Here is a 21,598-nt window from a genome sequence, read left to right as displayed (position 1 = left end):
AACTTGATACCACAAATACAACTCCTTCAAGTTTGGACAACTGGAAGAAATTATGCTCCAAAATTTTTGCATTTGAATTTAACAATGCTTTACCAATATTTTTAGAAAAGGTCATTATTATTTTCTGTGATTTAGTTATCTTACAGCTCATACTGATTCTGAAGGAGACTCTGAGGATGAGAAGGGATGTATGAAATCACCTGATGCCATTGTGAAATCAGCAGAAGAAGAAGAGTTATTTAATCTTCTACAGAAGGTGGACAATTTGCACAAGGGTTCAGAGGATGATAAAAAGGAGGGCTTCAGACTGCTGCTTGAGAAAGATGATGAGGTATTAATGGGTAAACTTCATATTATGTTGCCATTAACTTATGATTTGCACTGCTTCTAAGAACTTCTTTACTACAAGCATTAAAATGCACACAGGAATGGAAGATGAAATTTCATGCGTATTTTTAAAATACAGTGAAAAAGAAATATTTCAAGGTGGTGTTAATATTCATGTTGGGTGAGCATAGAAGTTTTATTATTTTATATCCCATCCAGGCTTAATAACTTTGAGGCTTTGCTTCATGCATGGAACAAAGAAAGATCTTGAGCTTTTTTCTATGTAAATGATACCTTTGCTGATTTTAGAATGATACCTTTGATTGATTTTAGAATTCTCTATGTGAGAAAGTCCTGTGGAATTAAGAAGCAACCAAATCAAGTGTATCAGTGTCTTCTGATATGGCAACCACCAGTTCTGATTGTATTTTCATTTACATATTGAAATACCCAGGAAGGTAGATGAGATACCAATTGCGAGTGAGTGTGGTGCTTATGGCATACCTAAAGAAAGCGTACATCACATCATTCAAGGATGTGTTTTGCTTTACTGGATTACCTTTTTATCATTTTTTTTTTTAATAATAAAAGAACTTTAAAACTGATTTGTGAAATAAAACCTCTTTAGACAGCCAAGGGTATTTCCAAAAGCTGTCTTCTCCTTTGGTCGTGAAAAATTGGTCATCTGGTTCTCACATAAACTAAAAGTAGTATAGAAAGATGTAAAATAACCAAAGATTTATACCATGTTCCGATAACCTGTTTTGACCGTTATGAAGGGAAACTGTTTAAATCACATTCTGATCAGTTTAATTACACATCCGTCCTCTACTTTCAGTATGAAAACTCTGTGGACTTTCTTTGGAGACTTGCACGCGCTTATGGAGATCTGTTTGAGATGACTACTGATGCTGAGGAGAAGAGGAAATATGTTACTGATGGTAAGCAGAGGCAAAATTTTTATGTAAAATGCCATTTGAATGTAGTGAAACATGTTTACAACTTTGGTTAAGTTTTCCAATCCAAGCAATTTCCAATCCAATAAATGGGAGCTTTTATACTGTAATAATAGCATCTTGCGCAATAAACTGCCACAGTGTGCAACTTCAGTCCATTCTTTCCTCACTGGAGAGATCAAAAATCGGTGAAGAATAAGTATTGTGGGTCACAGTTGAAGGTTTTTGACTCTGGATGGTGACTTAAAATTCTGTTTTGTTAAGAATCAGATGGATACAGAATGTGAAAAAAAGACAGATGCTGTCAGCACAGTTTCTTAATTACATCTTTGGGAGAGTGAAAGGAATAAATGTGAAGGCAAATTCAAGGTTTGTTTTTCTGCTTTCCTGTGGCAAAGGAGCACTCCTGCGTATCAGCAGCATCTTTTGTGGTGATGGTGGGGGTGAAGCTTTGTGAATCTAGAAAAACTGGTGACCAGAAACAGAAGTCATGTGTGACAATTGATGTTCCTTCCAGGCATCTCTCCCCATGTGTCCTGTTTGACAGTTTAACCTCAACAAGGTTCTGATTTTCTTCTTCCCAGAACTTCTTCTTTGTTGCTTTTAAAATCATTGCCCTTTCTTTCACTCTCTGGATGCATGTTGGCTAGAGGTACAGTTTACATTACCCTTTTTGTTTGGGACCTCTTTCTCTTTATTACAGTAAACCTACATCTTTTCTACCTGTGTCACTGTCCTCCAGTCTATACACTGTTCTTGCAGTCCTTTTTACCTATATCTGCGAATACTTCTCTCTCTCCCTCCCCTTTCTTCCTCCATTGCCTCTCCCTTTTTTGCTGCACCAAATTCATGTTTTCTAAGCATATTCCAAGTTCAGTTTATTTTGTATTTTGTGACTCTTTCCCCATTTTCTACTTTTTGTTCTCTCAGCAGTGACAGCATCACTGGCAAAGCAGTTTTGGCTGCCCTTTGTTATCTTTAAAGGCAGCCTCATGCCTTTGTGCTGTCATTACGTATTCCATAGCCAACCTCAGCTTGTCCAAGGTCTTTGTCCCTATCCTTTGGTCATCTAAACACTCATGAAGACTTGCACATCTTAGCTACTTAATTGATGCGATCTTTGCTTTAGTAACAACCTGATTTCTTTGTAGGGAGATCACCCAGTGCAGTGAGGATTACGACACAAACTAAATTACAACAGTAAACTCTGTTGTTGGATCCTTTTCTTTTACCAGTGACTACATGTAGCTTCAGTTGATGAAAGATAATGGCATAGCAAAAGACAAGGAGAGATAAAGAATGATGGAATGAAACCGGGTCTTAGGTGTTGAGTAACCAGCCTAGTTTGGCTGATTCTTATGAAGTGGTGGGTGGCGGCAGCCTTTTTCATCTCAGTTTTTGGAAGTGGTGCAGAGGGATTGAAACTGCGGGGGAGCTGGCAGTAGTTTCATGGGTTTTTTTCATTCCACTGGATTGGAGAACTGTGTATGCTGTTCTTTGTTTTTATGAAGTTAACTTGCAATACAGAAATGTCAGTGTGGCTTAATTTGTTGCAGCTGAGACTTTGCAAACAGCAGGCATCTCATCTGAACTTCTTACTGTGAGCATGGGTTTGATCAAATCACCTACTGTCATCTTTATTCAGTTAAAAGTGGAACTTAGTGGAAGTCTGTGCTGGAAAGGAAATTCAACTAGTTCATTCCCGTACCCAAGGCAGGAAACAGCTTTGCTGGTTCTTCTGACAGGTGCTTCTCTAACCTGGTTTTAAGGGTCTTCAGTCTTAGAGACAACATGGCCTCCTTTGGCAGTCCAGTACAATCCTTCCCTGATTTAGCTGCACTGGATTTTAAGATAAAGTACTAAAATTGCACCCATATATATAGAGACACATTTATATAGATGTATGTATGGAGTTGTAAAAGCAGGATGTTAAATTGTCCGTCTAAGTGTTTACAGGAGCAGGAAGCACTTTTTTCTTTGCAGCTAGTGTACGTCAGGTTGCTTCATTCTTGGGAGCTGCCTAAAACAGGGAAGGTTACAATAAATCCTTTAATACATTGTATTCCATTTACAGGGAAGATTATAGCTGAAAAGGCTGTTCAGCTGGATGCCGGGAGTGCTGAGAGTCACCAGTGGTAAGTTTGAGAAAATGTGCATTTTTGCAAAGTTGTATGTATTTATCAAATCCAGCCAAAAACCCCCAACTGTCTTTGGCTCTAAATAGTGCCCACAGCAAGTTACATTTATCATGCTGCAGTTGACATCAATTTAATTAATTATTCATTAATAGCTTTTAATAGTTTTATGGAACTCAATTATCATCAGTTGCAGCTAAAAATTACATTGAAGTATTCTGTGAAGCACTTACCATAGCACATGAAACAACTCAATAACCGTACTTTAGTATGTGCCATGAAACGTAGAAGGGAGTATTTGCTTAAACTGGTATATTATTGCTCAGAGAAGCCATAGTTTTCCGTTTACCTTCTCTTTCAACAGTTTGCAAAATAATGTCATTTGACCTCATATTTTGTCCTTTCTTTTACTTGTAATCATCTAAATTCTAATAATTAAAAATAGACAATGAGAGGACTATGGAAGTTTCAATTAACTTCTCCATTTTTGTTTTATCACATCAATTTCCTCCAAGCTTGGCACTTGGATTAATTTTGTAAACCTTGCCAGGAATAAAAAACTCTTTGCAAATGTAAATATTTTTAATCAAATCAGCATTATCAGGTAAAAGATAATTCTGTTGAGTTCTACCTAGTAGTTCCTCACCTTACTATTTTATTAATCAATTTTACTGAGCTCCTGATTTCTTTTCTAATACTCTTAGCTTTTCCATTTTGGTTTCTGTCTTCTTCATTAATATTGTCATTACACATGAAGGGTGGGATTTCACGTTTACACATCTAAACCAAATCCTTTTATCCCAGGCTCCCTTCATAACCTAAAAAGAAGTAGCCGCTTCTGAAGTGCAGTTCATTGCTATTTGCATTAGGGTGTGATGAATTTCTCCTGAGGTTCAGCTGACAACATCTGCATTGCCAATAAAGGGAGCATGTGTCGGCTAGCTCAGGTTTAGATACTTGATTAGACACAGATGTTTTCATTTAAGTCGGTAACTCTCTGGCTTGGTCTCTCTCTCCTAAACTTCAAAGATGGCTGTGTTATTGTTCCACGCTGTGTTCCTGTGAGCCTTGCCATATTCCTATGATTCTTTTTTTCCTTCTGTTTATAATAACTAGTGCCAAACACCCGCTTTGTAACAGTGCTACAACTGATGTGCTGCAGGAATCTTGACTAAGCTTCACCATCACAGACAGATTTGCATTTGCTCTTTCCAATGTCTTGGAAATCATGATGATGCCTGCATGGAGGTGAAGCCTAGGCCCCAGGTGGCTATAATGTGGCAGTTTAAGATACGAGCCTTTGTTTTTGGCCTTACCCAGCTGCTTGTTAATTCTTATCAGCTGGAAGTTGCCACCCTGTCAGCAAAACTAACAGAAGAGGATCGTCTGAGCATTAGTCCTCAGGGCACAGAAACTGGAAGCCCATATAGCTTGAACACCTGCCGAAAGCAATTCACAGCCATTTCTGCTGTTTGCCTGACCACAGCCATGGTCACTTCTTCAAGGAAATGCTGGTGTGCCCCCCTCAGCTAGAGCCATGTGTATAAACAACCACAGAATCACATGCAAGCGCAAATCCTGCCCCTCCCTTCCTCCCCAGCCCATGAGACTCACAAAATCTCCTAGTATAAATACAGCTTCACTGGCAGAACCTATGCTGATAAAAGCTTACATGTTGTTGAGGGAGATGTAGGTGGTCTGCTGGACTTCAGATGTGAGATCCTGTACTGGCAGGCACATCTAGCAAGGGAAGAATTATGAGTGCAAGGAGACACGTTCCAGAGGCTAGCTCAAAAAGCCTATTTGAGAGGTTTAAGAGGAAAATCTTATGTTTTGTGAGCTACTGCTTCTTGTAACAGGCAATGGATTTCTGTATGGCTTACAGATTTCGTACTTTTTGTACCTGGTTTGCAAGTGAATGTGAGGGTTTTATCAGTTATTGTTGAGCTGGTGGCTTTTTAGCAGTGTAGATGGACACCATAGATTTGAATAGAATGGTATAATACCTTTCTAAATATTTTATCTGCTTGTCTTCCTTTTCTGAAGTCTTTCTGACTCGATGCATAATTTTTGAAGTGTGATGCCCTGTGCTGATTATGCAGCTCTAAATGAGGCTCCGAACACTGGGCAGAATGGACTTCCGTGCTCCAGACAGACATTTGTGTGTTTTTGTATAGCCTGCCAACTGTTGTTCAGTTTGTGGTTCCAGTAGGTCCTTTTCTGCTGTGCTGCTGCTTAACCAGATGGACTTGTTTTGTAACTGTACATCTCTTTTTTCTTCCTTGGTAGAGTACTGTACACACATTTCATTGATTTCATGTTGATTTTTAGACCATTTTTCAGGTTTATTGAGGCCGTTTAGGTTTGTAAATACTTGCATCCCCTCCCAGATTACAATTTTATTTTAAAAGTGTGGTGTTGTGTTGTGGGGTTTTTTACGTGAAGTCATTCTTCGTTATTGAAATTACCGGAAGATAATGGACCCAGCACAAAACATTGCGGAACACCTGTAATGATGCTCAGGTTCACATGAACCTGATTCTGTAACCATCTACAGGTGATTTAATCTAAATGATATTTCCATGGTTAGATTTTGAGAAACATCAGGTAGGACAAAGTCAAAGGCCATATTAAGGTCAAACTATATCCTGTTTGTTGTATTCCTCCAATATTCCAGGCTTGTTTATCTTGCCAGAAAATAAAAATATTTTTGTTTGATACTGTTTGTTCATGACAAAGTTGTGTTAACTGTTTTGTATGCTTCTGCGCTTAAAGAATCCTGAGTGCTTTCAGGTTAGGCTGGTTTGTCCATAAGCTTTTCTCTTTTCCCGTTCCCAACTTTTTTCCCTTCTGCTGGGACTTTCCACATCACCCAGGAGATTTTGGTAGTCGGCTGTATGTCAGATCTGGATTGTTTGAGTCCGCCTGATGCAAATTTAACCAGTTTATTTAAACATATTTTACCTGTTAATTCCTGTAAACAGGAAATAAGACTTCAGGGAATCTTCACTGTAGAAACTGTGCTCTCAAAGTTGTATGCAAACAGAATTTTGACTAAAATCATAAATGGATAAGACTGTGTGTGAAGAGAAAACAGTGCAATACAATTAAGGCATGAAGAAATGATATGTGAAAGTAGTATGAAATCCATAGTTAAACAGGATAATAAGAGTGAAAACAAAACTTTAAAAAAAAAAAAAAGAACAAATATTTATACAAAACCACTAGGATCGTTAGCAGGTGGTCACTTAAAGAAGAATGGCATACCCATTTTACCTCAGGTCAGAGATGAAGGGCAGCACCTAACTCCAGATGGACACCTAAATGTACTGTCTCCGTTATATATCTACATGTGAGTGAGGGACTTGTCCTCCACTTCTAGGGAATGAAGAGTTAATGTTTAATAGGCAATGTGTGCCATTTGACATGCCAGGATATTTGCATGGCATGGCAGATATCACAGGGGACCTTTGGGGGTCTGTACTCTTCCAGGCCGGCAGCTGGAAGTGGTGGGAAACCCTAGAGCCTCTCCAGAGGCAGTAGGCACCCGTGCCCAGGCAGGGATCCTGTGAATTGATCAGGGTCTCCATTGACTGTCATTGGAGAGTAGACACACAGATGAGAAACTCAGCAGGAGTGCAAGCTCGGTATGAGAGCAATGCTGTCTCACACCAAAATACTTACTTTTAAGATCACTGCCAAATAAAACTTTCTTAAGCTGTATGAGGTAAATAATCTCAGCCTGTGTAAAATAAGCCCATCTGATCATGAGACAGTTTTCTCCGTTTTCATGAAAGGTTATCTCATTCTGTATTAGCTATTGATGATGAAGCTGGCTTTCTGACCTTGCCTTGGTTGATTTCTTACTAATCTGTACTTTCTTATTTCTGAGGGATTTTGATATTTCCTATCAGCACAACTCACATTTTTTTTTAACTCACATTTGGTATAGATGGTATCTATATTGTCAACTCATGCATTATTTCTAATGTTCTGTTAAACTGGTTAATATATTATGGTTTACTAAATGAGTGAGGATTAAATTATAGGCCTGTTCTTCTCCTGGTCCTGTTCCTTGCTCTCTACTTATGGTTAACCCCTGGAGGGTAGGGGAAATATAAGTAAAGAAGAAATTGAATTCAGCCTTGTTGGTTTCATCTTTTGTCATCTTTTTCTCATTGCTAATTGTTTGGTACTTTCATTTATGTTTCTTTTCCTTCTGCTGTATTTATAGAACCTCTTCTTATTGCCTTGTATTTCTCATGAGTTGCAGTTCAGTGTGCGTTTAGCATTTCTGATAGATATCTCTTTGAATATGCCATCTAGTTCTAATACATATATATCTTTAATATCCATCCAATATCCCTAGCTTAGCCGTGTGCTCTTTTTTTCACTTTTAGGGTTACTTTTGGATTTTTAAGTCAGTAGAGAATACCTCACTGGAGCTGAATTAGTCTTTAAAGCTATTTCCTGCCATTCCTCTGCATGGCAAAGGTTATTTGCTGCTGTGCTTTTCAATATTGTCTCTTAATAATTCTTCTCTAGAAATTTTTATAACATGGCACTTTTTTTATTATTTAATTTTCTTCATTAAAAACGTACACCATGTCAAGCAAGTATTAGGTCTATAGACCTCTTTGAAAGTTTCTTTTTGAAGCTTATCCCTACTGCTTGAAAGCTGTGTTTACTGCATACATATGTTTTTGTCACACCCTGACTGACATAACTGTTCCGGTAAAGCCCTAGTGTAGACTGAATTATACTGGCAAAAACATACCTTTCCCAGAGCAGGGGTTTTTGTGTTTTGTGGAACTGCTATAAGCTGCTTGGGAAATACAGCGTCTCTTTTGACTCCACCAGGAGAATTCAGTGAAATGGTCTCATGAGCAAACTCTTACTAATGTAGACCCAGAGTTCAGCTGTCTTGCCTTACTTTTCATATTTACTTCAGTTAAGAACAGAACAAAAAAAGCCATATATCTTCTTAGTAGCTCACCTATATTTTTTTATAAAACTGTATCATGAAATATATCAACAATAAAACTGGCCAACTTACTGATCAGAATACTGACAAGTAACCGATATTCATCCTCAAATTAAATTTGATAAAATATATGCAGAAAGAGCACAGCAAAATATCTTGAAGTAGTCAGTTGGTTTTGGTAATTAACTTTTGCAGCTGCAAATAATTTTCATACCTGAATCCAGATTTTTGAAAACGTGATCATACTTAATACTGTAGTTGCCAGTGAGATCAAAAAACTTTCAGATTTTTTTGAATGGTGACCTCTAAAAAACTGAAGTAAATGGAAACACTGGAAAGGAAAACCATAGCTGTAACCTTTTATTATTTGTGTGACCACCCTAAAGAGAGGCAGAGTAAATATTCTAAGTGTCTTGTTGCTATGTTCAGCTGGTGTAAATTATTCAAGTTGTGAAGGGACTCACATGCAAAAGTTGGCATCAGCTAGTTGCAGATCTTCTCGTCTTTACCAAGCCTCAAACAACATCTTTTTGTGGGGCAGTGATTCCCAAATGATAGCTGTGAATCCTCACAGCTCTTCTTGGACCATGGACCATCCAGATTTTAATTGGAAGTGCTAAGTGAGCTGCTTTGGATGGCACCACTTTAAAACTTTACAATCGCAAAAAACACAAGTAGAGGCATGTTAATTAGTAGAGCTTTTATTTAAAATTAAACAATCACTTTGAAGTTATTTTGCAAAACGAGTGAGTTTTTATGTTTGGGAGGGTTTTGTTGCTTGAAGAGGTCTAAAAGGCTTCTCTGCCATTGCCCAGAACCCAGCACCTCCTTTTTTTACTGAGGAGGATTTGTTACAGGCTTTGGAAAGAACAGAAAGGTTACTAGTTGTGGCCAATGTTCATGACATTTACTTAGAAAGATCATTCTATGCATTGAACTTTGGTTTGTTTGCCACAAACGAGCTTAGTGCTGCCATTAAGTTTGAGTTACTCTACAGAATTTACCTGCTAATAGGAGTCACGTAGCACAGGTCTCATTTGGATTGAAGTTATCAAGGGAAAACCTAGTAATTTTAAGTGAAGACTCACCCTGAACCACAGCTGCCCCCAAGGCTTTTCAGTATTGTGTATACGTGAGTTACTCAAAAGCACAGAAACAAGTTTCATAAGCCCAGGGTTGTCCATGGAAGCAGGTTCCAGAGCTGACTGTCTCACTGGGAAGGAACAGTACAGAAGCGAATGGATTGCCTTTGTTGCAGACAAATGAATAATTACCCCTTACTTGGTGTTTTGGCTGACCTGTATTAATAAACCAGAAAACGGAGCAGGATATAATCATAGAAATTGTGTTAGCTTTTGGTAGTTGTAGGGATTTGTTATTTACGTCAAAATGTTGACCCTTAAGTTCATATATCATTTTGTGCTGGGGTTGTCCCTGGGCTAGAACTAACGTTTAGGGATTCGTTGATGTGCTAGTATGACTTGTACTTCCCAGTGGGCTTGCTGTACTTGGTATACAAAAGATGAAAGTAGTGATAGTCCCAGGTAGAACGTATTTCAGTGAGAAAGTCTAGAGATTGCAAAGATACTGAGAGGCTTGTATGTAATAGGGGAGTATCTAGCCAGAAGGTGTTTTGTGTTACTTGAGAGGTACAAAGTATTCAGAAATGTAGAAAGTTGTGTTTCTACACAAAGAAACTCAAATAAAGTATTCAGAAATGTAGAAACTTTTAACTCTTGGGTCTTGTGAATAAAAGATGGTAAAATCACTCATAATAGGATAAATAACTGCTCAGAAGATGGTTCTTAAATCTATTACTATTTTGATCCAACCAGGATTATGTTTCTCTGGGATTAATTTTTAAGATTAAGTGATATTACTACCCAGCATGATAAAGTCAGGTTCTTAAACCCTTATAACTTGGTTATTTTGCAGAAATATGGAAAGCTGTGCAGAAGCAGGAAAAATGTCATTCTTCTGGAAGAAGAACTTTAATGTTGTGACATGTACATGCAAAGGGATTTTACACAAACTTCCCACAAAATAGTGAATGTCATGTACTCTCAGTAGTAGAATTATAACAGATAATTTTTCACGTTTGTAGGGTGCAATGGCATGAAAATATTTCTGTAGTGAAATAAAACTCCTCAAAATTATAGAATATGTTGTAGGATATTGTCATACTACTGACAACTTTTGAAGTTAAATTCATACCATGTTTCTAACTAAATTCTTGTAACCTTCTGCCCTTACTTATCCCTTCTTTAGACTTAGAAGAGACAGATACCTTACAAGCTGTAACTTGTTCTGTAGTAAGTGGTTGGAGGGATGCGTAGCTTGCGTATTTCTGGTTAAAGACCACTTAAATGAGAGAATGGTGGAAAGTCCTGCGTTTGGACTGTGTGGTTGCTGGGGTTAGTGATTAGATATGATAAGTCACTTTGTGTGCAAAAAACCCCCAACGAAATCACAATCTAGTGGGGGAGAGTGGCATTTTTTTTTTTCCTTTTCCACAGGGCAAGTCAGTGGAGTATTTAAATTTGGAAATGTTGTTGCAATGCCTCAGGGCATTTGTGGTCCCTTCTTCAAGTTCTCCATCTGTTGATCTTTCCTCTCAGCGCACATTTCCCTCCCCACTGAAGGGAGGTAGCAGATGTTGGCACCCGCCTGACAGTAGCCCTTCGCAAGGGACTGAGCTCAGGTCTGTAGTCCAGCCTCTGAGGAGGAGTATGATGTGTACCATGGGAAAAGGTTCTTGAAATAGCAGTGCATTGGTGAAACACTGCAGCATCCTCATGCGAGTGCCAAGGAGGTAGGTTTGGAATGCGAGAAGGTCTATTTACTGCAACCTTTTTGTCAGAATGGTCACAGAGGAAACAGTACTGGCAACCTAGTGATCCCTAGTACATTGCTGTAAAGGGGAGTTGTTGTGTTGTGGTGATGTTGTGCTGCCGTCTCTGAAAGCTGTTTCACTCTGTTTCCGCATTTGTGAAGACTACATCCTGCTAATTTCTTCAAGATTGTTTTTTGCAGCTATAACGACTGAAAATGTCTGTTATAAAAATAAAAGTTAAATTTCTGGAAGACAGTTGCAGGTTGCACAGCCTCAGAAATGCAGAACATGGCATCCACATGTTCTACTCATGAACTTTTGTGAATATGCATTAACATCAGCATTTTTTCTTGTTTTGGTATATTGTATGTATTGCAATAATGTATTAATCCAGAATTCTTAAATGTCCTTACTTTTGTGCACTTTTTTTAACCAAAATATGGGTTTGTTTTCCGTGCTTTTGCAAGCCTCACCTACACAAGTGTGTGCTGCATCTGATGTTTCGCTGGAACTCAGCTTCAGTGCTCTGGTGAATTTTTAATATAAAAACTATATTTCTGCCAATTTCTACAATGTAGGCTAAGTTGTATTCCAAGAAGAACAAAAAAAAGAAAGAACAAACAGAAAAAAAAAAACATGAACGAAAAACTATCTAAAGGCTTCACTTTGCACCTTGGTGCATTTTACTTTGTATGTTGGCAGTCTTTCACATTCTTAGCCACTGCTTCCATACCCTCACCGCTATGAGGAAGGTGATATCAAACTGATACTTTATTTTTCTATAGAAACTTAATATCAGATGCATTTTTATAGACATATCATGGTAGGAAAGCAATACAGTTTTAAGTGTGCAAAACTGTGATCTCGTTAAGAGAGTCATAAACAGGAATATAAATTGCGAAATCTCCCTGCATAGGACTCGATATCTCATTGAAGTCAGATTAAAAAGAAAGCCTGAGGGTCTGGCTGCATTGCAGAGACTGTCAGAATATGTAAGTGCATGAAGCTGGTGAGTGGGGGAGTAGATGGCAAAGAAATATGGTGGGATGCACAGGACTCAGAGCTGTGCAGAGATGGGGAGATACAAGAACGCATTTAGAACTGGAATGGAAATGCGCTTTCAGTCGGCCTCTTGTGTTACCCACTCATTAGCCTGTGCTCATATTACCTTACATGTCTTGAGTGAAGAAGAGGGAGTGAAAAATAGGTGTGAACTAAGTTCTTTGGTACTAGTCAATATCACAAACTCTCCTTCCATCCACAAAGTCATATCAATTACAGTTAAGAAAAACTATCCTGTTAACACTGGACTGCTAAGAGGGAGACCTAGACTGCTGAATGTAAGCCCTGTACCCACACATTTCCAAAGTCTGTGTGAAATAAGAGGGGTTTTGGAGTTGGGATACGTAGAAGGGGATATAGAAGAGTGAGAAACAAGCCTGGGAGGATGCATGTTATTTCTGATTTTGGCCCCATGAAATTTGTCAGGGAAAAGGTAAAACTTGCTGTATCTCAGTGCCCTAATGTGGCTTAATCTTGATTTGAAGCTTTAAATCTTTTCTGTAAATCCATCTCATAATGGATAAGCTGTGGTTGCCAGAGTCTAAGTGTGGGATACCATCTCTCTGTATTTTTGGTATGAAAATTTAAGTTGCTTGCAAACATACTTGATAAACTGGTTGGATCAACCTGCTGTTCTTCCTTTTGCAGCAGGTAAGGTATGCACCTTACAGTTTTATCTTGTCAGTGTATGGATAGAAATGCTGGAATACCGGAAGGGAAAACGTTAATTCACCTTGATCTGGACCCCTCTATGTGAGGGCTATGTAGGCACTTGGCATCCATCTCTGACAACTACTGTTTCTTGCAAGTCTGAGTTTCAGTGACATCATCTGTAGCAAAGGGACATGGTGCTTACTTATTACTGAGTTAGTTTGCTTGTGCTTAGAAAAGGAGTATTAATTGTGAATGATTAGTCTCTATGCTTCTACACTGTTCTCTGTAACTTTTCTTGCACCTGGCATGTTAACCAAAGTACCGTTCGTGTCTCCATGAGGTTATGATTGTTATGTTTATTGAGATGAACACGTCTGTGGCTGGTTTTTTACAATATCCAGGAGTAGCATTAGCTCAGCAGTTAGGTCACTTCCTTGCAGCACTTTGCTGGTACAATTTTCTCTTCGTTTTTCTCTGTGAAGGTACCGTGAGCGGTATTTTAATCTTGGTGTTCGAAGGCCATGAGGCAGGCAGTGGTTGTGAGGAAAACCACTATTGCTTGCTCTAACAAAAGATACGTACCTTCCGCCCATTTCATAGGCTATTTGCACATTATTGTGTGATAATAGTTCAATTATTTCCCCTCCATAATTTTTATAACCGCACAAAGTCACAGAATCACGGAATTGTCAGGGTTGGAAGGGACCTCTAGAGATAATCTAGTCCAACTCCCCTGCTGAAGCAGGATTGCCCAGAGCACATTACTCAGGACTGCATCAAGGAGGGTCTGGAAAATCTCCAGAGAAGGGGACTCCACGACCTCCCTGGGCAGCCTGTTCCAGTGCTCTGTCACCCTCACCGGAAAGAAGTTCTTCCTCATGTTTGAATGGAACTTCCCATGTTCCAGCTTGTGCCCGTTGCCCCTCGTCCTGTCACTGGGAACCGCTGCAAAGAGTCCGGCTCTATCATCCTTCACCCCCCAAGATGACGATATAAAAAACCCAGTGAAAGGCCCGGGCCCTGCGGCTGCCTGCTGTGTCCCGGTGTCACCGGCAGATGGGGCAGGTGACACGGCGGAGGGGAGGCGGCGGGCTCTCTCGCCCCGCTACCCGCGCCCCGGCCCGGGGCCGCAGCCTTTGCCCGCAGCGGGGCTGAAATCCGCAGCGGTGGTTTCGGGCCTGAGTGACAAGGACTAGCTGGAAGCATTTCTAGTTAGTGCCTTCCTCGTTTTCTCTGAGCATTTTCTTAATATTACCCTTTGCATGAGTGAAAATAAAGCTTGCTTTTGCTTTTTAAGCTCTTTGAAAATTAATTAAAACACCTAAACATTATTTTCCCAAAAAACCCACCTTTTTATTTTTTCTAGAAACAAAATTAATATCTGAAATACCATAGAACTCTAAAAATTAAACCATCGATTTATGCCAATTGCCTGCCTAGCCCATTTCAAAAGTATAAAATAGAAAAAAAAAAAGGAGGCTAATACATGAAAGACATTATTATTTTTTTCCTTGGAAAAAAAAAAGTATTTAAAGTTAATAGGTTAGCTTATTTTTCATTTTTTGAAAATTGTACTGGGATTTTCCTCCCCAGAGATTTTAGCTTTAAGTAGAAGTTTTTCTTTGAACTGATTTAAACTAAGGCCCTCTTTCTTGTCACGCACAGACAGGGAAATACTGCAAGATGCTGGATTAGCTTGTTCGCTTTTCATTGTTTTCTTTTGTAGCAGCAATCCGTTTAGCTATGGTATGCTGAGTTTATCTGATTAGCACTTAATGAGTGAAGGGGATAGGGGAAATGTTGCCTGAGTTACTTAAGCCTAATAAAGTTTTCCGTACCTTCCCCCTCTTTCTAAATACCTGAACTTTCCTGACCCCCGCCCCTTGATTTTTCCCTCTGTTTGAGCTCGTTCCCATATGAAATGCGCTCCCCCTGCAGCTTTAACTGTCAGAGGTAGCAGTGCCATTAGCCGGATTTTGTTCAGTGCACATTGGTCACAACATACATCCTGCTCAACAGCGTTTGACAGCCTCTCTGGAGCTCTCACTAAATTCAACTACTGTTGGTATGCTGGCTCGCATGCCTTACCTGGGAATACCTACTGACTGACTAAAAACGCAATAACCTGTAGCATGAGTATTTCTAACTTAAAACCATTAGACGCAACCGTGAGCAATGCAGTAATTTATTTAGTTATGTTGGTGGTGACATTTTAATGAGGATTCACTGGAGCTTGAATAATTACGTTATATAAAGAAATTCAAGAAAGCTGAGGTTTAGTAATGCTTCAAAACTGTGTGTGCCATACAGATCGCAGGTCTGTTACCATAATTAACTCGATAAGTTTCTTGCTTAGCTCTTATGTTTTCCTATGGGCTTCGACTTGATTTCCCTCTTTTGGGATTAATTTTTGTTTTAATTTGATATTGCATTGCAAAATGTTCAGTATGAAAGTAAAATTCGAAAAAATATTCAGAAAAATTCAGTTTATGCTGCTTAAATATATCTTTGGTAGTTCTGTTAAATTTTACACAGAAATGCAAAGTTGTCTTAATACCAATGAAAATAGATCCAAGGAAAGTACAATTGACGTATGTGCAAGAAATTCCTTATGCACAGTAGGTTCTATAGCTGTTGAAGTAATAAAGAAAAAGCAATGGAAGTTTAGATGGAGTGTCAATAAGACAATATTCTTACTTAGGAAACCTGAACCTTTATCGGTAGGGACCTCTGAATATATTCTCAGTTATGCCTGCTTAACAATACAAATTTTAAATAGTTCTCACGTTTCTTTTATCTCTGTCAGCGTCCCCAATTTATAATAATAGTAATAATAATCTTAGCAATAGCAGTAGTAATCCTGTTAGAGCAGAATGTGTGTATATGTTTTGAAATAATTTTAAAGATATTAAAAGAATGCTAGAGGTGCAGGAGTACACCAAGGTGCTTGAGAGGGGTAGAAGACGACGGTGAACGATTTTTGAGTTCTGCACAGATCCTGCTGAGCGTACCCCAGGGATTTGCCTTCCCGGGTGAGGTACCGCAGTTCATGGTGTTCACATTCCCAGTGCATTGCAATGCAGAGCACAATGTGTCCAGTTAAACTGCTGTCAATGCTGGAGCCGCTCTGGAAATGTCACACTCTGAACTAAATGGTAGAAATTTTGAAGGAGAAATCCCTTTTTTTTTTTTTTTTTTTTTTTTTTTTCCCCCCACTTCACTGACAGCCCAAACAGTGTAACTTCTTGTTTCCATTGTTGTTTTGGTTTGTTTTTTGTCTGCTCCTGAATATACACAGCTCATGCCAAACTTCTATCCAGCCATCAAGATGGAAGAAAAACAGGTGTTAATCTGTGAATTAGATACTGAAATATTTTATAATTTGATTCAAAGGTTTATTTAAATCATGAAAAGTATGTGTGTGTGTTTTTCTTTTCCCCTCTCAGGTTTGCAATTATGTGTGGCTATATGTCTCAGTTTGAAAGTGTACAAAACAAAATCAGGAATGGTTATCTCTTTAAGGTATGTTTTTGTAGGGTTTTGGGTTTTTTTTAAGCTATTCCTTTAAATTATTTCTTTATGTAGTGTCAAAGACAGATTTTTCCAGCACACTAATTCAGCCTCACAGGTCTATTTTGGTGCTGATGTTAAAGTGAAAAAGTTAGATTATATGCTTAGAAAATACAAGAGTTGAGGTAGGATTTTGGGCACAGCATTAAAATTTTTGTTTTGTTTCGTAGTCAAAGGGGGGAGGAAAAGGGAGTAACAATTTTATTTAGAAAATAAAAACGTATGAAAAGTTAAGCGATGAACTAACACAGCTCTGCAGTCATCCTTCGTGCCACCCTTAAGAAGTAATATTTAACACTCTCTTCTCAAAGACAATTACATTTTTAGAGTTACCACTTTGTGTTATATGTGCTGCTCTCCCCCTGCTTGTCCTCGGCATTGCTTAGCCGCTTTCCATCCCTTGCCCTCCAAGCCGGTGTTCCCCCTTTCTGGTTGTCAGTGAGAGGCAGCAGACGTGTTCCACTTCCCGGGGAATGCCCAGGATGGGACCCTGTCACATCCGCTCTGCTTGGAGTGTTGCGGAGCTCTCCTGTGAGAGAGCAGTAATTACATCTGAGCTAAGCCCCAAGCACTGAGACAAGCTGGGAACGAAGGGAAAACAACAAATGCCACAAGTGCTGCAGTTGTTTAAGGATGGAGTTTAAAAGAGCTTGCAGTGTTACCAGTAGCCTTTTCAGGGAGGTTTTCCTCTTCAATTACTGAAATCCATGTGAATCATTTGGAAATGTTAAGGATTTGGGAAAATAGTAGCATGAAAACATAGCTCCTATCAGAATAGTTTGTGGACTAAATAATAGAATAATAGGCTCCTAGATCTGTATAAGTCACATATTTTAGTTACAGGTTTAATTAGAAAACCAAAGGTATGTGGCGGGAAAAAAAAAGAAAGCTTGGAATTGAAATTTATTTTGAGAGTCAAATGGTAGTTAGGAGTAAAATAACATATTTCTTTTTTCTTCAAACACAGGTTGAGAAATGAGAGCTTTCTTTAGTAAATTAAAGAGAGAAATAAAGATAGTCATGACCTGTAATGGAAATGGTTTTGGAAGAAGCACCTCATTAGAGACTTTCTAGGTTTAATGATTTCACTCTAAACAGAACCATTTTATTTTCTGATTTCACATTATAGTAAAAATTTGTTGTGTCATGCACCATTTCGTTGGGGCAGTCACATTCCAAGCTGGAAGAGACTATGCTTCAGTGATGGGTGCTGGGATGTAAGATCTATCAGAGAGTGGTTCCTTTCTCACCGATCTGGTGTGTGACAGCTTCTTAATACTAACTGTAAATAAAATGAATTTAATTGAAGTTGTTTTCTTTTTAAGACAAAAGTTCTTGAGTAATTTCATTCAACTTTAGAGCTGCTTACTCATGTTCTAAATACAGCATGCCTTCTTGCAGTGTGTGCAAAGTTGCTAAATAATTTTGTTTGTGGTTTCCTTCCACGAGGAAGGGGTTAGCTAGTTAAAATGTTTTTAGGTTGTTAGAAAAGAATTGCAGCAAAAGAAAATTTTTGAATTTGTTTATGATTTGCAGCAAACTTCTTAGAATGTAAACACACATGCCAAACACATCTAAAGTGATGCTGATTTTCTTTCTAATAGGAGCACCTAGACAAAGCAATTGAACTTAAGCCTCAAGATCCTTTTTTATATTACCTAAATGGACGATGGTGCTATTCAGTAAGTTGTTTTTCTTTTATCTAATATATGAATTGAGCATACTGAAAAATTATAATGCATTTGAAATGAAATAGTGGAACTTAAAGTACATGTTTATTGAAGCAGATGTTTTGAGCTAAATGAAGCAGTATATTTACATTTCCTGAATTAACTTACACATGTGTGATGTTAACTGTTGATCATTTTGGTTATGTACATTGAGGGACATATAAGCACAGCTTACTTATTGTTGTGTTTAGGTTTATTTTTTTATTATTTGAATAAAAAGTAACTCATATTTGGAAGGGAGAAAAGGTGACCTGTTGATTTCAGTTCTTTGTCCTGCCACAAAGTTTCTGGGTGACCTTAGGCTGATAATTTAGCCTTTTGGTAACTTCAATTATGGATGGGGAATAAAGGCACTTACATGCTGTGGGATTATTATCACTTACATGCTGTGGGATCTTTAAAGTCCCTTCCAACTCTAACCATTCTATGATTCTATGATTATGTCTGTGGCAGCAAGGCCACCATACTGGCTTGGTAAATTCCAAGAGAATGTCACAACAAAGATGCAGGCAGAAAAATCTGTAATTCACCAGAAAGTTTTGCAAGAGATACAATTTGTGTTATGCCAACACAAGAGGTGCTTTTAAATATTGTGTTAATGACATAGTGGTAAGTACTCATATATGAGAAATTAAAATAATTGGTTTAGAAGTTTAGCTGTTGATTTTGTTGGTTTGGGGTTTTTTTTTGTTTGTTTTTGTTTTTTTTTAAAAATGGTGCTTGTGCTTGTAATATGAGAGTTGTCTTATTCTTAAGCCCTCATCTTTGATGGCTCAGGTGGCTATCCTTGTCGCTTCGTCTTTAGTGCTGTGAGGAATCTTTCATCAGAAGAAAATGTTCTTGCCTAGCCTATGCTGTAAAAGATCACTGGGAGATTTCTCAGACTAATAACTGCTAATGCGCAGTGAATTCCAGCCCTGCCTTTTTCCTCCAGCTACTTCCAGTGCTAGTCACTACGCAGTGCCTGCAAACTGGAAAGAAGGGATTGCTGTGGTACATTGCAGCCTTTGACTTATGTCTTTATCTGCAATAAGACTTAATGTAAAGCAATCTTTTCAGTAGTTTTTTCAGATCATGTATTTTAACTTTCAAAGACCTTTCAGCAACTCCATTTTTTTTCTCAGTTGATTTGAATAAGGAATGACACCAACTTTTTCAGACAGCCTTTAATTTTGCTTTTCATTGCACTGTATTCTTGAATATCAGCATTAGCTATGCAAAAGTGAATTGCTGAAGATTGTCCTATAGTGCGCTTGCTGACCTGCCTTTGAAGAGCATCTCTCTCACCAGTGATTCCTTAAGCACTTTTATACCATGCTGTGTCCAACAGCTGACTGCAGCTTCCATTTAAGTCAAACGCTCAGAGATGTTTTTTCATGGCTTATTTCTCACTTGAGCTATCCCTTTTGGAAACTTTACATGTAATCCCAGTATACCTCACTTTGTTCTTATTGCACTATTTTTTTACTTGTTTCATTTTAGTGACAGTCACCACTTCCTGGCTGAGTAATACATGTGATTTGTTGCACTATGTCATTACAAACTCATGTTCCGCACTAGCAGCATCTGTGCAGAACTTCCTTACTGAACATTAAAGCCACAGATTAGCATTTATTTAAGGGTATGACCTGACCTGACCTGCATTTTATTAAGTGAAACAATCCACCTAAACAGATGTAGCCACTGAAATGACTAAGCATTGATTTCTCTTTTTTTTTTTTGTGTAAATAATTCTTGCCTTCTGTGACTGCCCTGACAAAATAATGACATGAAACACTTAGAATAGATTTTCATAGTACAAATAAATGCAAGTATAGGGTGGAGTAACATTTTGGTTTAACTGCTGGGGCTATCAGCTCTTAAAACTTTCTGTTATTTGCACACTTTCAGCAGCAGGATGAGGCCATCATTTGGGAACATTAGTTTTGAGCCTCTACTATGGAAGCTAGATCTTAACCCTAGCCCAGTGAAGTTGGTGATATCCTCATTAGTTTTAGCAGACTCTGTGGGTACGTTTCTGTCCTGATTCACTAATACAGGTTTTGGCCATGCATGTGATGTAGATAGTCATAGGAGCTTGTGGAAGATGTGGCAAGTTCCTTGGTCCTATTCTGCAGACTGTGGCGTTTCATGCTGTGCTAATGACCCCAAAAGTAGACCGTTGGCTCTGACATTGATTCCAAATACTTCTTCAGGGTAGAGATTATGATAGGCTGCTTGAAAAGTACATTTATCACTCTTTCTCTATACTGATACCTGTAGATGGAGTGAAAATGCTCCTTTTAGACCCTCTGTTTTTTCTGTTTAGTCTAGCTGCAGTTGAGGCTGGGAAGGCTGTGTTGTCCAGTGTGAGGAAATTAAAGAAGAAAAAGGGATGACTGAGGGAAGAAGGTTAGTTTTCACATGTAGTCTAGCAGACTTTGGGGTCAAGTTAGGATTGGCCACAATATTTGTTTGTAAGTGTTGCTTCTGGGGTATTATTGTCTGGTTTTATCATATATTCTTTTACTGAAGCAGTGTAGTTTAAAGAAGATAACCGGTGTTTGATACTTTTTAGACATTAGTAACACTTGGGAAACCTGATGTGCTTAAGTCTTCCTAGTATAGTCAGACATTTCTTATTCCCTCCCCGTTTAATGTTGGGGATCTTATTACTATCTTCTAGCTCTGTTTTTTGGGCTGACAAACTGAAAAAATAGGTATAGCATAAGAGACTGAAAAGGGGGTGCTTCAAGTATTGTAACTCGGGCTCCAGTTCATTTTCACAAATTAGAAGTCAATTGAACAGACTTTTAGGGAAAAAGTATAGTGGAGACAAATGGAGAAGATTTACTGAAGGCTGAAATCTATATCCAGAGACTGCATGCTGTAGTGGTAAAGCTATTTGATTTGTGGAGTTTTGCCAGGACTTGGCTGCGACTGCCATTTCTCACCTTCCTCTGTGTAACACAGTCCTTTGTGAAGAGCAATGGTACAGCAGTGCCAAGTTTCTTACTCAGCAATTATTCTCACTGGGCCAGATCTGAAGCTGATGCAAAGCGTCATAGCACCTTCCAGTAGGAAGGATGAGCTGAATTTTCACTGCCTCACAGCACTAAGGGTTTGTCTCTGATGTAGAGCCAGTGGCAGTTGTGTGCCACCTTGTTTAAAAATCAATTTTTGCTGTTTCTTATTTCTCTTACCATTGTAAAGCCAGTAGAGCTATACAAAAGAGGTAGATTCTGTTCTGTTGTGTGTATCATCTCAGCTTTGCTAGAAAATGGCTTCGGGTATCACAATCAGTTGGGTAAGACTTTCAATAATCATTTCATAGATGTCATGGTGGGCAAAATTTTGCCTGTGTATAC

The 21,598-nt window shown here is 38.5% G+C and overlaps 1 protein-coding gene across 1 annotated transcript in view; it reads left to right on the top strand.

Moving 5' to 3' along the window:
* The window catches only part of RMDN2 (regulator of microtubule dynamics 2), a 49,171-nt gene that overhangs the window by 8,604 nt on the left and 18,969 nt on the right, over positions 1–21,598 (top strand). Inside the window, exons 3-7 of the mRNA XM_074168722.1 lie at positions 136–331; positions 1,166–1,268; positions 3,358–3,418; positions 16,398–16,473; positions 18,126–18,203. Coding sequence (XP_074024823.1) covers positions 136–331; positions 1,166–1,268; positions 3,358–3,418; positions 16,398–16,473; positions 18,126–18,203 — 514 coding nt within the window. The remainder of the gene's footprint in view (positions 1–135; positions 332–1,165; positions 1,269–3,357; positions 3,419–16,397; positions 16,474–18,125; positions 18,204–21,598) is intronic.

This window comes from Numenius arquata, chromosome 2, assembly GCF_964106895.1.
Source record: "Numenius arquata chromosome 2, bNumArq3.hap1.1, whole genome shotgun sequence".
In the NCBI taxonomy this organism is placed as follows: domain Eukaryota; kingdom Metazoa; phylum Chordata; class Aves; order Charadriiformes; family Scolopacidae; genus Numenius; species Numenius arquata.
Note: the sequence above shows the minus strand (reverse complement) of the source record. Positions and strands in the feature narration are given on the sequence as shown.